Genomic DNA, 17,155 nt, shown 5'->3' on the forward strand with positions numbered 1-17,155 from the left:
CATAAGGAGAATTCAGTATATCAAGAGTAATGCAGGAAAGAAGTAGGAAAACTGTTAGGATTAGGTTGTTCATTTTCCTTGAGCTGATGACCTGCAAGGTATTCACTGTTCTCAAAGATCCCAAATTCAGAGATGGACTCTTCATACCTTTTGCCCATCATTTTCTCTGCCCTCCCCTCAGGAGTTAAGCTCTGCTTGCCAGCGGTTAAGGCTCAGTCACTAGTCCCAAATAAAATTTATTTCTCAATAGCAGGCTATATAAAGGTCTTAATGGATTCAATGAGGCAGAAAGAAGGACTAAAAGGACAGAAGCAAAAAAAAATAAGAGAAAGATGTGTGGAAGGAAAAAAAAAAGAAAAAGAAAAAAAAAAGAACTAAGGCCCATTGTAGGAGCCCAGGAAAAGGAACTGGGCAGCAACGATTGTATCTCCTGAAGTGTCTTTTGTTTTAGCCTGAAGTAACAGCAAAGAATAGCCCTTCAAGGAGAGGCTTTAACACTCTGTCCAAGACTGATCTCTGTATTCAAAGGGGGAAAGTAGAACATTCATGAGATGCATGCAGAGTTCCTGCTCTCCTCCTTCTCTGTGTGAGGTTTGAAAACTATTTTTTTCTCCACTCTCCTGTGCTCTGAGCATTTAAGGACATCTTGGATTTGTTAAAAAAAAAAAAAAAGATGTTTGTGCCTCTCTGTGGTTTCACCAAATTTGTGTTTGACAGCTGGGGAAAGTATCAAATGTTAAGCTTAAATCAAAATCATGCTTTCATGGTCTCATTTCTTCCCAGTTGCACCTTAGCAGCAGAGATCCACTTTTATATAAATGTTTAGACTGGATCTAAGCCCTGACCCACAACTGAAGCAAGTCCAAAGTGTGTCTCAGTGCACTGAAAGACAGTTCAGGGCACATGCAGATTGGAGTTTTTGGACAGAGAAATCTGGCCTGTCAACATAGTGTATGAAAATGAAGGGGGGAGGAGGAAGGGGGCAGAGGTTGGAAGTCCAAATGTGATATTTGCAGTGGTAGTGCAGTGAAATTCACTGCAAAATTAAAGGGGAAGCCAAAAGGCACAGATTAACATTATAGGTATCTCTATAGGAGAAAAGGACTGGTTGGCTGCAAGTAACATATACAAGTTATTTTTTCCATTTTTTACCAAGCATTCTTAGCCCATTATGAAAAAAATAAATACACTGACCCAACAAAGAGATTTTAGAAATATGATAGTTGCAGTCATTTTTACCTATTCAACCTCCTAATGGTTGTTTTCTCCTTCCATGGAACTTACCCTTCCTTGTCAACTCTCTTCCCCCAGCCCAGAAATCAGTGAACGATTCCACCCAGCAGAACACAGAACAGGAGCCAAAGCAGAAGTTGTTCTGTTTATTGGGATCATTGGTGATGCACACATGTCAGGGCTCATTATTCCTCCAGGTGCTCCCAGCTATGATTTACACCTGCTGTGGTTTGTTATGAAGCTGCGTTTCACAAAACTGTGTGGTTGCCCCTGTCCTGGTCTCTTTATGTGTGCACAGAGGATATTGCTTGTGTTGAATCTTAATTTAATGTGTTTGAAATATTCCTTGCACTTTGTGCTCTTGCTTAAGAGATCTCCTTGGTTCCCCAACTGCAATACAGAAACAGGAGCCTTGGTGTCCATTTGTAGCTCTGACTCTCTCAGTGCTGTTTCAATTGCATGTTTTTTCAGCTGAAGTGGAATAGATATAATCCCCTACTCTCACACAGGTAGTTTGTCCTCAGCTGCTGCTCATTATTTGCAGTTTGCAAAGCAGCTGTAGGTGTCCATCCCCACGGCACTGGATGCCAAGGTTATGTTATATCACATTTCTACCAGCAGGAAGGTGGTCTCTTTGGTTTCTGCAGCCAGCATAGGCCAGATTTTTGGCTTTACCTACAATGTGAAGACGTCTTTGTAGCACAAGTTTTGGTTACAAGGCTGTTCTTGGGAGATTTACAAACTCTGATTCTGAATCCCACCCCAGTGTCAGCTCACGTGGAGTGAATCCAAACTCACTGTTAGGAATGGAGTGCTTAATGAAATAAATTGCCACACGAGCAACAAAGGCAGCTCCAGGCAGCTGCTGGTGCTGTGCTGGTAACTAAAACACATCCCCAGGAGTGAGTTGGCTGTCTTGCACCTGCTATTCACTTCTGCTGCTGAGCAACTGAAACACTTATGTGGTTAAAAAAGAAAAGAAAACCCTCAAAACATCCTGTGTAAGCTCACAGAAAGTAGACCCTTTCAATGTCTACAAAACAACGAGTAGATAGTTGTGTTGTAGTAAGACACTGCTCTTAATTAACTGTAATAAAAAAATTCTCTGAGTTCTGTCCTGTGGGTATAAAATGTGTTCATTGCTATCTGAGAGAACTCGCTGTGGCTCAGGTCAGTGAGGATTTTTGTGGTTTGGTTTGTATGTGTCATTTACTCCTGGAGTGCCTTCCTGGGGTCAGAATCTCGGTGTAGCAAGTCTTGGATGAAAACAGTGAGATGCCTCAATTCCACTGAGACTTTGCCTTTTCACCCACAGAGCAGTCAGTCAGGGATCTCTGCTGGGCTGAAGGCAGAGCAGGGAGATCAAAGCATTTGCCTAAAAGAGAAAAATAAATCTGTGGCAGTACCATACTCTTCAGTCACACTGTCTTCCAGCCTGATCTTTTTATCATGTGACTCCTCTCATTTTTCCTTTTCTTCTCAGACTGAAAATCTGCTCAAAACCACAATGAACTTGGGTCACACTGTCAAACCTGTGTCCTACAAGTCAGCCTTGAGGTGATTTAGAGTCTGATTGGTAGGGAAGTTCCAGTGCAATAAACCTTTACTCAAGGTGTGACTACCTGCATCCTAACAGATGTGGTAGCTATAGGGAATGGAAATGTGGAGAATGAGGGTCTGGGTGATAAGGACACTTGTTAGTTTAGGTGATAAAGCTATTTATTATACTATTTTGTTGTACATAGTGCAGAAATAGTATTGCAAATGCTTTCTGGTGAATACATTTCTCAGCTGTGTCACCATGGTGATAAGAGCTCATATTCCTCAGTGGAGAATGGAAATTGGTCTGTGATCCTCTGGGTAGACAAAAACGCACCTTTTTCAATAATAAACGATGAGCTCTTTATTTTCCTCTAAATGTCTTGTAATTCTCAGCAGAATCATAGAATGGTTTTGGTTATGAGGGATCTTTCAGGGTCATTTAGGCAACACACAAGGCAGTTCATAGAATCACAGAATACCCCAAGCTGGAAGGGACCCACAAGGATCATCCAGTCCAACTCCTGGCCCTGCACAGACATCCCAGCGATCCCACCCTGTCTCTGAGAGCGTTGTCCAAACCCTCCTGGAGCTCTGGCAGCCTTGGGGCTGTGCCCACTGCCCTGGGGAGCCTGTTCAGTGCCAACCACCCTCTGGGGGAAGAACCTTTCCCTGAGATCCACCCTGAGCCTGCCCTGACACAGCTCCAGCCATTCCCTGGGGGCTGTCCCTGGTCCCCACAGAGCAGAGCTCAGTCCTGCCCCTCCTCTGCCCCTCCCAAGGAAGCTGCAGACTGTGCTGAGGTCTGACCCCAGTTTTCTCCAGTTTCATGATTACAAAAATTACCAAAAGGAAGAAAAGCTGTGAGTGTGCTATAGGGATGCCTTCTTTCCCTGCCAGTTTACAAATCACTTTTTCCCCCATCATTTTCTGCACAGGATTAAATAATTCTGTGTGTGCTCAGAAAACCGCAGCACTGACTGACAAATCATTTAGAGGTGGCCACTAAGATACCTGCTTGAGTGTTTGGAAGATTGATGGACCACATCTCAAAATACATTCCGTTTTCAAAATACATTTCAATACACTCCTACTGTAGTGACGTTTCATGTGTTTAATATTTGCAGTTATTTAAAATGTCATGCATTTATTTGCTGACTTTTCATGTGTGCTGCCCACAGGGTTTCCTCACCTCCTTGCCAGTCAAGGCCTGCATGGCCGTAGTAGGCTCTGGTCAATATATTGATTTTTGCTGACTGAGACCTTTTATCTTTTTTGGCTACATGAAGGAGGAGTTCTAGCTGGGAAACCTCATCTATGCCCTATTTTGGGTTGTACATTTTATCCACTTCCCAGACTCCATCCAGTAGTCTTTTTTTCCTCGGTGGTGGTTTTCATTTGGGGAGGGGGGGGGGGTGTGTTTTGATGTTGTTTGTGGTTTTTTGAGGTTTTCTTTAAAGACAAGTGAGGAAAATCAAGCAGAACAGGAAAGGAATGTTTTGGTAAAGCTCTATTTTTTTCTTTACTGTTCTCGGGATAGGAAGAATGAGTTGGCCAAAAATTCTGAGTTCATGCCAATGCACATTTAAGCTCTTATATGTTTTGGAATGACAGGAAAAATCACTACTACCCTGTTCTGACCCTTGCATCTCATCTGCTTTAGAGGTCAAACACTTTTAGAATGTGTCAGGACCTAATCAGTGGTGCCTGCAGCGAGAACTGCAAGGCCTTTTCAGAGAAAGTAAGAATTTAAATTCATGTAGTGCCTTATTTGTCCACCATTTCTGCCGGTGTGAAATCAGTAACACAACTGCAGGTACAGGTGCTCATGTGGGATAATTCTGACCCACTGGAAATTATTTTCATAGAAGTGGGGCTGTCCTATATGAGGAATTAGTCATCCCATATTAAACATTTTTTAAGCAAAAGGAAGGCTTCTGTATACATGTGTAATTAATATCAGTATCTGTTGTGTATAAAAGCAAACTAGATGGCACTCAGAGGTCTGAAAACCCTGCAAGGTTCTGGAAAGGAACAGCTTTGATTTATAAAAGGTTGAACATTTTAAAGGACTTTATAAAACAGAAAAAAAAACAACCTCGGTTGATTAATTAGTCCTAATTTATATTTAAAATTCTTCCTGACTGATTTTTTTAAAGTTGACTTTTACTTGATTAAATAGCAGTCTTTAATTTTGAGGTATTTGTGGCTCTGCAAATTCCCTGCTTGATGTGAGCTCTACATAAACACTTGGCTTGCAGTGATGAGCTGTAGCCAACAGGCTGAAGTTCACTTCCTTCTCTCCCTGCCCACAACCAGAGGGCACTTCTGCCTCTTTGTGCACTTGAATGTTAAAAAAAAAAAAATAGCATTGCAGTTATAGGGTGGCATTATTTCCTTTGCCATTCTAGTTCTAGGCTGGCCCATTTATGGTGGAGATAAAATAATGAACTTGGATAATCAACTTCAATTCAAGCCTCTTCAGGGTAGAAAAACTGCCAAGCCCAGAACATACACCCCTCTTCACCAAAATGCTCCCCACCCTCTGTGTCCCGGGGACAATAATACCGTGATTGTATCAACAGCTTGCTGCTTTTGTATTTACACTGCTAGAGCCCTGCCTGCTTGCCAAATTGTAGTGCTCATTTTGCTAAAGATTCCCTGCAACTTTCTGCATTTCGAAGTGACACTGCAAACCTCCACTTGCTTCGCAGAATTATTTTGGGCACAGTGTGTTTACAACTGTTGGAATTTTTGCATTAGCAGTGTGTTAACAGCATATTAACAGTGTGATAAACACACTTTCCAGCTAATGGAGAGCACACTCTTAGGCATGCTAGGGTTGAGAATTGTTGCAGCCTTTATTTTGTTCATCAGTTTAACTCCTCTGAGGACAGTTGGTAAGTGTAGGATTAATGCTGATAAATTTTGGAGACTGAGGAAGCACCTGGAGGATGGAGGTTATTGCACTGAGCTCCTGAGATTCCTCTGAGTTGTATTTAAGATAGGTAGTAGTCTTCCTACTAGGAAATAAGTCTTCCTCTTCTCCTCCTTTAGCATTTAACAACAGCAAAAATGTAGTGGCGTTAATGAAACAGTGTGTCCAAAAAGTCTTGTGGTTTCTGAGTTCAGGCTGTGTCCCTGTTTTTAGGCTGGCAAGGTTAGTGTGGATTCACTTGGGAATCTTATTCTACATTTCAGAGCAGAGTCACCAAAAACTACTGAAAACCTCTGGGCTAGTTTGTAAGCTTAGAGTAAGCATATAAATAGATTCCTCTGAGCTTTAATCTAATAAATGAAACATTTTTTTAGGACCCGAGGGAGCAGTTGGAGCTGTGTCAGGACAGGCTCAGGGTGGATCTCAGGGAAAGGTTCTTCCCCCAGAGGGTGGTTGGCACTGAACAGGCTCCCCAGGGCAGTGGGCACAGCCCCAAGGCTGCCAGAGCTCCAGGAATGTTTGAACAATGCCCTCAGGGATTTTTGGGGTTTCCTGTGCAGGGCCAGCAGCTGGAGTTGGATGATCCTTGTGGATCCCTTCCAGCTCAGCATATTCTACAATTTTCTTGATGCCCTGAATCAAATTTTACTACGAATTTGACCAAGGCCTATTCAGACTGTAATGGGTTCTTGAAATATGAGGAACTGTGATTTAAAGACATTCCTTTAGGATCCAGCACACTGTTATGATTACTCCCACTTTTTTTAAAAGCTGTTGGCACATTATTTGTCAGTGATTAGGTCATTATTAAGCTCTGCATGTATCAGGAAAGAATCTGGGTATCTGCATTTACCATTATTTAGTGCTCAAATGCAGGTGCTCACATAATTAATTTCAATTATGTGATTAAATTAACTGCTTCTACATGTTATAGAGGCATTTTGGGTGTTCTGGTCCCCCTAACTGGGCTTTTCTGAATATGTCTGCAAGGAGGGAAAATCTGTTCCTGTGGTCAACAAATGAATGTTTCGGGGCAGAATCTGTTAATTAGAGAATTTTTACCCAAATATGTCAAAGTCTATCTTTGCATTTGGTCTAGACAGTATAATTTTGGATTAAATAGGAGGCCTGTAGACTTCATCAAAAGAAACAACAAGCTAGAAGAGTAATTTTAGCAGAACAAAGACAGATCTTGATTTTAAGGGTCCTGGGCAGCCAGCTGTGGTAATTAGCTAGGAAATAGTTTCAAGTGACAAATATTTAGAAAACTTGACGCTGCTTAAGGAATACTTATGGGGAGAAATAGCTCGTCATCTGAGGGAATTGTTCTCTCTATTGAGCTGGGAATGTGAGCTGCTGCAGTGCCTCGATGCTGTCTGCCCTGGGTGCTTTCTCACTGATTTCCCATTTTTACCTGTACTCCTGGGTTGGTCAGGTAGAGGCTATTTTAGAGCACTTTTGGCTCAGCCCTTCACCATATTTTTCTTCCTCTCTTTTGAAACTTTTGACCACAGGAAGGCAGTTGTTTGGTTTTTTTTTTTTTTGAACACAGAATATTTTAGATGGAATTTGGGAAGTGCTGAAAAGTGTTTAAAGTCAGACCCAATGCAAAGAGTAATTCTTGCTGCAAAAAAAAGATATGGAAAACTTTTTCTTCACCCATTTTGAATGTGGCATTGAAGCGTCTAAATAATGACTTTCACTTGTTAAAGCATTTTTCATCCTAGAGATATCTTCCACACATTCAGTAAGGAGGATGTCAAATCAAAATGAAGTAGAATGTGGGTATTTTGTTTTTATTGACCCAGTGAATTTGGGAGTGAAGCTTTCATTTCGTTGTAAGAGAAAATGTTTCAGTGTGACTCAGACTTTTGTTTTCCTGTTTCTTGCCTTCACCACCATGTGGGTAAAAATAAGGACTTGCAGAGCTCTGCCAGGTACCAATTTTAATGTGTCCCAGCCAATGACTTCAGTGTGGTATGGTATTAGTAGTGTTTATTCCTTTCTGCTCTTATTATTTCATGTAGAATCTTTTGCTTCCTGTGATCACCTTGCATTTAACAAGGTTCTTGTACCCCTTCACTAAGTGTCCCCTCCTGGCCCTTATTTTCTGGCTCATCTCACATTCCCAGTGATTTTTTTCCTGCTTTAATACTTATTCTCAGCTCTCAGATCTCATTAAATTTTCTGAGCTGTTGGTTTTTGAACTTGTTTCTGCTCTGAGTGAAGCTGTCTGCACTCACACATGAGTCAGTAGTAATTTAGAAGAAATTCTGCAGTTTATAGGCAATCTGGTTAAGGATGGTTTACTACATTATTCTGGAGTAAGATTCCCTCTGTGGATAAACAAAGATGACAAACAGAAGATAATACTGAATGAACCTATAAAACACCAAGAGAAAATAGAAAAATCAGCCATTTTGCTGATTCTATCCCCCTACCCCTTCCAATCATACAAATGCACTCACTTGGTTCTGTTGGGTTTTTGCTTTAGTTTCTTTTTCTGCATATGAAGTTTTATCTTTAAAACATAGGTTGATCTAGAATGCTTTCCCCCTTTTGACATGTTTTTTTAAAACCTTGTGAATCAGCTGTCATTGCTTTATACTGTTTTATACCTTTTTTTTTTTTTTTTTTTGTAAATCCAATTAATGTGGAAAATATCTCTTTCCAGTTGGCATTTGTATGTAGAGTCAGACCAGCAAAAGCCTCTTTTTAAAACAATGCTGGATGGAACATTTCACAGGATACCATGGCATTTCAAAAAGAAAATGTTTTATAGTGTTATCATCTGCTCTTAACATCTAGGAAGTGAGAATTTGTGGAAGTGGCAAATATGAGTGAAGCCAAGATGTCTGGGTTGACTGTGGCATGTAGGACTACTTTTAAAATGTTGATGGAAATCGTGCCCCAATTGGTGATACCAAAGTGTGTCTACACAGACACCAAATGTTGCTGCTTTCAGTCTAGTTCTTTATGGTCACAGTGGCACTGAATCAATGGGCTAAATCACAGCTGGCTGAAAACACTCACTGAAATATAAGGATGAGGGGGTATGGGGTCAGGTTGGATTTTCCATGTGTATTCATATACAGTCATTATTTAATATTATTTGAGTTAAGGCAAATCACTGTCAATTCCTGCTTTGATACTACCTGTGTTTATAGCCTGATGGAGCAACAGAGGACTTTAGGGGTAGGAGATTAGTGGGCCAGGAATTTTCTGAAGCATTGAGTGAAATATTCTTCCATTTATAAAATGCGGTCAGTTCAAACAGTGCAAACGAGTTTGAACCTTGCAGCTTGCAGGAAAGAATTCCCTCAACTTCCCAAGCCTCACAGCTGTGCTTTGGTCATGGAATTCTAGTTCAGGTATGTTCTAAGCATGAGCCAAGCAAAGGACTAAAGTTCACTACTTCCTATTCACACAACTCAGATGCTCTGAAGCTTCTCATGATCTTTATGGTGCTTCCTCATGAAATCATTGCAAAAGTACCTAAATATCTATACAATTGACCTTGAGTGATACAGACATCTAAGTCTCTTAAGGTTTTGCTGTTTAAACTTCCAATACTTGGTATGAAATATCTGTTCTCAGGATCTTCGGCCTTACTGTACTTTCAGTTAAGAACCTCAGTGTAGTTAGGAGTGGTTAGATGTCCTAGTAGATGCCTTTCCACATACTTTGTATGTCTAAATATCTTTGTAAACTTGTCTTTCAGCTAGTTTGCAAAGGAGAACTCGGTGCAAAAACCAGCATGCCAGAAATTTTTATTTTCTTTCCAACTGCTTCAGCGTTGGCATTGCTCTGACAAGGGTTTAAAAAAAGCAGTTTGAGCATTGGGATGCAAATTAACACACCAAGCAATTAAAGTCAATTAAAACAGGATGCAGTGTAATTAGAAACAGTTGTGTTCACATTGATATTCAGAGAGGTTCGATGTGTTGAGAGAAAAGAGAACAATTCAGGAAACTTTTAATGCCTACAGATGTGATGATGATACTAATAATGGCACTGATTTTGAAAACGCCCCATCCTCCCTCACCTCGTGAGCTCTTGGAATGCATGAGAAAATGAGAACTGATGCCGTGGAATTACTGGGAGACTCCAACACCACCTGCAAGTGGTGCCTTCTCTTCCCTCTGAACTCAGGGCTCTTACCTGTGGCAATGCCAGAGAAGCTGCGGTTCTGCAGCCTCATTAATTGTGTAAACATCACCACCATTAGATTGTCAGCAGTGTCAGCTGGCTGGGGAAGGGTGTGTCTCTCCCACACCTACTTCCTTGGTATCTCTTTCACTGTTGTTCTGGATATCTGCATTGGTATCAGAAATGCTAAGCCAATTGAGTTGTATTTATATTCCCTTTCTGCATGGCAACACAAAGGAAAGGGAGAGTCCTCCTTGCTCTGAAGCTGAGGCAGAATTACCCTGATGAAAAAAAAATATACAGGAGGTTGTGGTCGTAGCACTTGCAATTTTAATAGGTGTGGATGGGCTGGGGAAGCCATTTGGAAAAGCAAACAGAGGTATTTGACTCTGCAAGCCTGAATTACAGACTGGGATTACAAAGGTCCCTTCACCAGACGTCTCTTGGGTGCAGAGGTGAGTGGTTGGGGCTCTTCCCTGATCCAGCTGAGTGAAGAAATACACCCTAAGGAACCTGGGCAGAAATGTGCCTCTGCAAGATTGCATTCTGTTTGCTCTGGTGAAATGTTTCTAGGCAGTGGTGGGATGGGCAAGGCAGCAGAGGATGTGCTGCACAGCGGGGTGGTGAAGGAAGCACCACACAAGGAAATGTTTTCACAGATATTCAGGTGCAATACCTCTGGTGTCATCAAATGGATGTGTCTGCTGGCTACCCTCTATGAAAAGCATCTATTGATTTAAAACAAGTAGGAAAAAATAGCTGGCCAAGGGGTAAATACAGAAACGTGAAAACCATTTCTGGCTATGCTGTCCTTTCCACCCAGTATAAGACTCAGAGCAGGACCGTGTCCATTCCTTGTATTTCTTTTCTAGTTCTCCTTACCTGATGATCCATTTCTATCTGAAACTTAAATGTGTGGAAACAAGTTCTATTTGAACTCAGCCAGGCAGATCAGTTTGCCTTTCCTGATTGATAGTCAATACTGTAAGCAGTGGGATAAAGCTTTCCATCTGGCATTGTACTGACTTGGGAACCCATCAATTCAGGTGCCTGAGATCTATGGGATTACAATGGTGGTCTCCACTTCCTGGGAAAATCATGGTTTGTGTTTTCAAAAGGGATAAGGCACCTGAAAGATAAGTGGATGCTTAAAGTCAGTGAGAGTGAAGTGTCTAAATGTCTCTTCTGATTTTAAGTTCCTCCATTTGTGAGTGTACCTGCCCAAAGGATCATTTCGTGTTTGGGGTTAAATACTCAGCATGATCTGAAAATCAAATTTCAGCTCATTAGTTATGAAAATGTGTTTAAGAACTCTTTCATAGGTCCATTCTCTGATGTATGGTTTTCATTCACATAGGTATGAACCTTTTGATTTTAAAATGCATATTTTTCAGGGCCATACAAGTTGTATTTTTCACCAAATGATTTTTTCCATTGTTGTAGCTTGTTAAGTAATTTTGGCTTGTGGAAGGCAGATGTGTGAGAGTATCATGTCACATTACAATAAGGACACCTACTCTTCTATAAAGAATTGAGGAGATTTAATTTTAAGGTAGTTATTGTTTAAAGAAATATTGATAGTGACATGGAATTTATCATTTAATCCATGCCTGAGTTTGAATAGCCATGTACTGCTCTCAGATTTTTTGACTGTCAAATGGGACTAAGTCTGCTCAATCTTTCCTTGGGAAAACATGACTTCTTGCAGCTTTCCAGAACAGCTCAGTCATTCCTCATGTAGAGAATAAATTGACTTCTAAATTAAAAAAAAAATGAGAGCCATATATGTGAAAACAGAAAGTGTTAGGCTTGAGCATCTCAGAAATTTTGCCTGAAGGTGCTTTGTGTGGTAAGGTTTCCCTTAGCAAATCCCAAGGAGAGATACACAGCACTGGTCCTTTAGGCTTGCTGAAATGTTTATTCCTCAAGCACAGACATGCAGGCAAAGCAGTCTTAGGAGGTGACAATTTAGTGATTACCATATATTGTTCTATAATGCATATAATTAATTAACTGCTCCTATGAGTCCATTTCCCTGCAGCTGTGTTTGGAATAGTACGTGGGTTGGTAATAGCAGAGTGTGTGGTCACCTGTCACCCAGGGAGAGTAAATAATATACTTACAGAGAGCTTCCCAATCTCTCTCTAAAAAAAAATTATTGATCTTTCCTACAAGACATAAAGAATTCAGAAGGGAATATGTTGGAGGACAAAACTGCACGAACAAAAGCATCAAATGCGCTTTTCCACCAGAAAAGGACTTGATTGGTTTGTTTGTTTCTTTTTAATCTAATGGCCAAATGGATGTGGAAATGAAGCTTTGTTGCAGCTGGAAGAAAATATTTCTCTAAAGTTTGTTTCTTCTCACTAGGTTGTATATGTCACAGCCACCTTCCCCTACATCATGCTGATGATCCTCCTGATCCGTGGAGTGACGTTACCAGGTGCTTCCGAGGGGATAAAATTCTACCTGTACCCCGACATTTCTCGGCTCTCTGACCCACAGGTAGGATCGTGGTCCATGGATTTATTTGCCTCTCTGACTGGGAAAAACTGCAAGAGTTTCTTTGATTTTGAAGTTTGAATACAGGTGATTGCTGGATGGTTGTTCGTAGTTGGAGGTTCGGAAATGTGGATGAGGCTTTAAAGCCATCACTGCTTATGTGTGTTTGATTTTTTTAGTTCTATGATAAATGAGAATTTCCAGAACTGTTCAGTTGCAGTTGGTGCTTCTGCCACTGAGGAGAAAGAGCATTGCCACTGATTGAACAGGAACAGGATTAACTGAGACTTAACCATTTTATGGTTCTTTGTTCATTCTAAATCTCGGTCAACATTAGTAGAGAAATTATTAATTGAGATGATTGCTGTCTTTGAAGTAGAAGTCTCTGCATGCAACCAAAGATGAATGAAATACTCAAGCCAGGAACTCTGCCTGTTTTGTTGTTCCAGAGTAGAGTTGAACATGGGAATAATGGATTAAGTTGTGGGGTTTTTGCCAGTGACAGATAAGGAAAATAAAACAGTTACTATGTATAATTTGTCTGATATTGAAGAGGGACAATTACAAGATCTCTATAGAACCTGACACGTTGAAGACAGTATTTTATTTATCTGGTTTGGCAATGTAAAAGGCACTATACAGTGTTACTCCTAAAGCTATTACAATATTAAATAGATCCTGAGGTGGAGATAGAAAGGAATTTGGGAATATTTGTCAAAATGAATTTTTTTTAATCTGCTTAGTGAAAATATGTCAGCATAATCTCTCTTTTTTTTTTTGTCTCTGCTTACTGTAAATGTGTATTTTGTTGCAAAAGACAATAGAGGCGACCCTTTCCTTGAAGTTTCTGAGAGGACTGACTTGTCTAAAGTTTGCTTTAAGCAGGTAATGTTTCTACAGAAGAAAAAACAAACAAACAAAAAACAAAACAAACAAAAAAAAACTAAAGTAAAAGACTCATTTAAAATATTGAAAACTTTAGTTGAAAAATTAATCACGTCGCCTCTTTTGGCTTCAACAACATTTCCATCATTCTGTGTCAGCACAGGTGGGAAAGGAAAGAGGGGCTTTGGAAGTGGTGTTTGAACATCAGATTTCCAATGTCCAACTTGCTTAGAGATGGTCCCAGGGCATCTGAGAAATTAGCACTGTACCAGAGGAAAACAGCAGGATTCTCTGACACAGTCCCAGTTATTTGTTTGCAGTCACTCTACTTTCAACTTAACCCTCGAGTGTCTAAACTCGTACCTGAGACAAGAAATTTGTCTGTCATAAACTCATCTGAGAACATGGGTGGCACTGGTTGGTCTTGTGCAGTTCTAGCTGGTGTTTGACCCACTGTGTGGTTCTGAGAGCTGGGGTTACCCTCTGCCTTCAACACTTTCCAAAGATGTGGCATCCACAGCTTCTCTGGGCAACCTGTGCCAGGGCCTCACCACTCTCACAGGGAAGAATTTTTGCCTAATATCTCATCTGAACCTACTCTCCTTCAATTTGAAGTCTTTCCCCTTTGTCCTGTCACTACATGCTCTCCTAAATTCTGTCCCACAATCTTCCCTGTAGCTCCCTTCAGCTCCTGGAAGGCCACAATTACATCACCCCTAAACCTCCCCTTTTCCAGGCTGAACAATCCCAGTTTTTCCAACCTTTCCTTGTAGGACAAATGCACTCCCCTGTACAAATAGGAAGCAGTTCTGCTTCTTAAGTGTTGGTTCCTTCCCTTTTGCAGTGGTGGACAAGGGGCCTGTTAACAGGATTTTACCCTGAGCGTGGATTTTTCTCGTGCCACTGCCACCCTTCCTTCTGTTTGTCATTGAAGGAGGGCATGTAAGCTTAAGGGACATTATTGTCAGCTACAAGGGGGGTTTATATGCCTATTTACTACCCTGTTTCCACTTGTAAAAGAAGCACGTCGTTACCATGACAATCTGCAAAACACACAGTATTAGTGTAGCAGTCTGGGAAGCACAAAATAACTTGAGACACGTGTGTGTGTCTGCTTGTCCCACACATATAGCTCAGCTAACTTCCCTAAAATGCCTTTTGGGATGCTTTAATGAGCCAAATTCCTCCTCCAGTTCAGGGACAAGTTGCTGTACTTCAGCCACGTTATTTTAAGTACCTTTTAGCAGGAAAGAAGTTGAAGTAAAAGACAGAGATGGTGAACACTAACACAAGATGAAGTGGTTTTAGAGAGTTGTTCTTGCCTTGGAGGAAGGCTATTCCATCAAAATGGAAATATTTTGCTGGGAATCATTCATTCAAGATTTGAAGAAAGGTTTCAGAATCGTGCGTGGGACCTCTGCTCAGTTTTCAAGAAATAAAGGAAGTTCAGCTTCTCAGTCCTAAAAATAGAATTTGGCACAACTATTTTTACTGAAATACAGCATTGGTTCAGGTTTATTGGAACTTTTAGTGCTCACAAGATAGATCTAGAGACATTTTCCTTTTTATGGCAGTGTAGAACTTAATGTGGAGCCCCTGGTGGTCTAGTGGTAAAGGCGCCGCGCTATCACCGCGGAGACCCGGGTTCGATTCCCGGTCAGGGCCACTCCCGGGCAGGTGGGGCTCGTTAGCCCTTAAAGGCAACCCACCTACGTCCTAAGGACCTCGCTGCCACCGTCCAAGCTCGCTTGGCCCCGGCAGATGAACCTTAGGATTAAAGGGTGGGCTCAGTTCCGCGCACACTGTGTCTCACCTAAAAAAATCCAATGCGCAGGCTGGAAGGTGGAAAGACCTTCCCCGGATCTTCGCTCGCGAAGACTGGCCATTATTATTAGAACTTAATGTTCAAACTCAAATGTTTGAATAACCCCCCATTCCACAAACCTTTTCTGAATGGATTCCTGAGCTTTTTGCCAAGAAGCATGTAGAGGACAACAGAAATAACCTTGAGATTTGTTCTTCTTTCCATCTTTACTCTTGTTTTCTTTTGCATTTACTCCACGATATCAAAGCCTAAAGCATGTGTAGTATCAGAGGTTGTTTTCTCTTCAGCTGGAGGCCTGTTTCAGTACCATTCCAGGATGGGCACTGTGTCTGCATTAGGAGAGTGGTATTTGAACCCCAGTGCCGACTGTGTTTTGCTGGGGGGAATAAATAAATTAAGTTTCTCTCCGAGGCTCCCTTTAGTTTGAAGTTCTTGAATCTTTTGTCTTTGTGTAATTTGCATTCCACAGTTTGTTAGAGCCTTGTAAGCAGCTATTCATCTGCCTTTTCAGCCCCTCTCAGCTCTCCAGGGCTGTGCTCTCCATTTCATTTTTATATTCTCTCTCCAGCAGACCGAATCCTCTCGGTCTGAAAATGCCTGCTTTTGTCCTGTGTGTCTGTAGAGTTCATCCCAACCACTTCTTGTTGTAACAGAGGAAACCATAACAGTCTGAAGCTCTGTTTAAGCCTCAGAAACGCTTTGCTTCATCAACACTAAGGTCTCAGTAGCCTTCATGCTCAAATTGCCTTGAAATGCATCCCTCTCCCCTGATCTGGATGATACAGGTGCTGTTTGAAGCTTAAATGTGGGATCTTTGCTGAGTTATAACTCGCACAAAAGAAGGGCTTTTTCGAGTCAATAGGACTGTTATGGATTTTGTATGCAAGTCTGACTCAGATCAGAGCATGGTTCTGGTTGTCCCTCAACAGATTTGAGTCATTTAATATGTAGTTGTGCTTGTGTGTGGTGCTCAGTGCTCCTTTTTTGGGAAAATGTTTGGCTCTTTGTGATAGGATTTTACAGACATTTGTACATGGAAGAGGTTGAATGGGTTGGGTACTAGCAGACATACCAGTTTGATGGATCAGGAAGTTGGACAACGATATGAAAAACCATACACATGTAAATTTAAACTCCTCTGTAGCAGTGGACTCTTAAAATGAGGAGGAAAATAGAGATTTCGTGTTTATTGTGTGTTTGTATCCTAATAAGTGGCTGAGTTACTCTCTTTTTTCATTAAAAATATGTATTGTTTTGATGAAGATACTCATGATAGCAGTTGTAGGGATGAGCATTTCAACACAGACAGAATTGCCCACTCCTCTGAACAAGCTGGTGCTTACCAAAATCTTGAACAAATTTTACGTTACAGCTACCAGAGTTCACTCTTAGGTAGCCATGACTGTGCATGTGACTGTGCAGGGCTTCCAGGGGTTTCCATGGGCATTCCTGCAGTGGCTACTCTGCCCAGTTGGAAAATGGCTTCCAGAAGGACTCTTTCCATAAATTTGAAATTTTATTGTCTGGACTGTAGCTCACTGGACCTTCCTTCTTGGACCTTCATAGTAATGAGCATCAGCCTAACCTTAAAAAGCCCTTACACTTAATAGGTTTATAATGCAAAGGTGACTTTCTTCCCTATGTTGCCCTCTAGCTCAACACGTGATTTCTTCCTGTATTTTTCTATGTGGCACTCAGGCTAACTTTTCATAGTCTGTGTGTTTGTAGAAAAAGGAATATGTTAGTATATTGGATATCTGATTTAGAGAAAACACTTTGTTTTTTTTTTTAATTGATAGAAAATAGCATAGAATAAATGCTGGTAATATTTTTCTTGAAGGTTGTATTTTTCCTTATGTACTCCTTAATTTTTAGGTTAGCATGAGTTTATTTGGCTAGTTATTCCTTCCTTAACATGATCTTAGTATTTTTCAGCATACACATAAAATTCTACTTTTTAAAAGTTGCTGAAACTGTAAAAGATTGCTTTCCAATTCAGCTAACTACAATATACATAAGTGAGAGACATTTGGGAATACTACACAGATGCAGGGGCAAATATTTTCTTAAATCCTGATCTGAAA

At 40.9% G+C, this 17,155-nt stretch overlaps 1 protein-coding gene across 2 annotated transcripts in view; it reads left to right on the top strand.

Annotated features, from left to right (window-relative positions):
* Nucleotides 1-17,155, top strand: part of LOC126648035 (sodium- and chloride-dependent GABA transporter 3) — a 92,935-nt gene that overhangs the window by 34,273 nt on the left and 41,507 nt on the right. For both annotated transcript variants that reach the window (XM_050330695.1, XM_050330696.1), the window contains exon 7: nucleotides 12,230-12,364. In XM_050330695.1, coding sequence (XP_050186652.1) covers nucleotides 12,230-12,364 — 135 coding nt within the window. The remainder of the gene's footprint in view (nucleotides 1-12,229; nucleotides 12,365-17,155) is intronic.

Source organism: Myiozetetes cayanensis, unplaced genomic scaffold (genome assembly GCF_022539395.1).
Source record: "Myiozetetes cayanensis isolate MyiCay16 unplaced genomic scaffold, myiCay2020 scf43, whole genome shotgun sequence".
Taxonomy (NCBI): domain Eukaryota; kingdom Metazoa; phylum Chordata; class Aves; order Passeriformes; family Tyrannidae; genus Myiozetetes; species Myiozetetes cayanensis.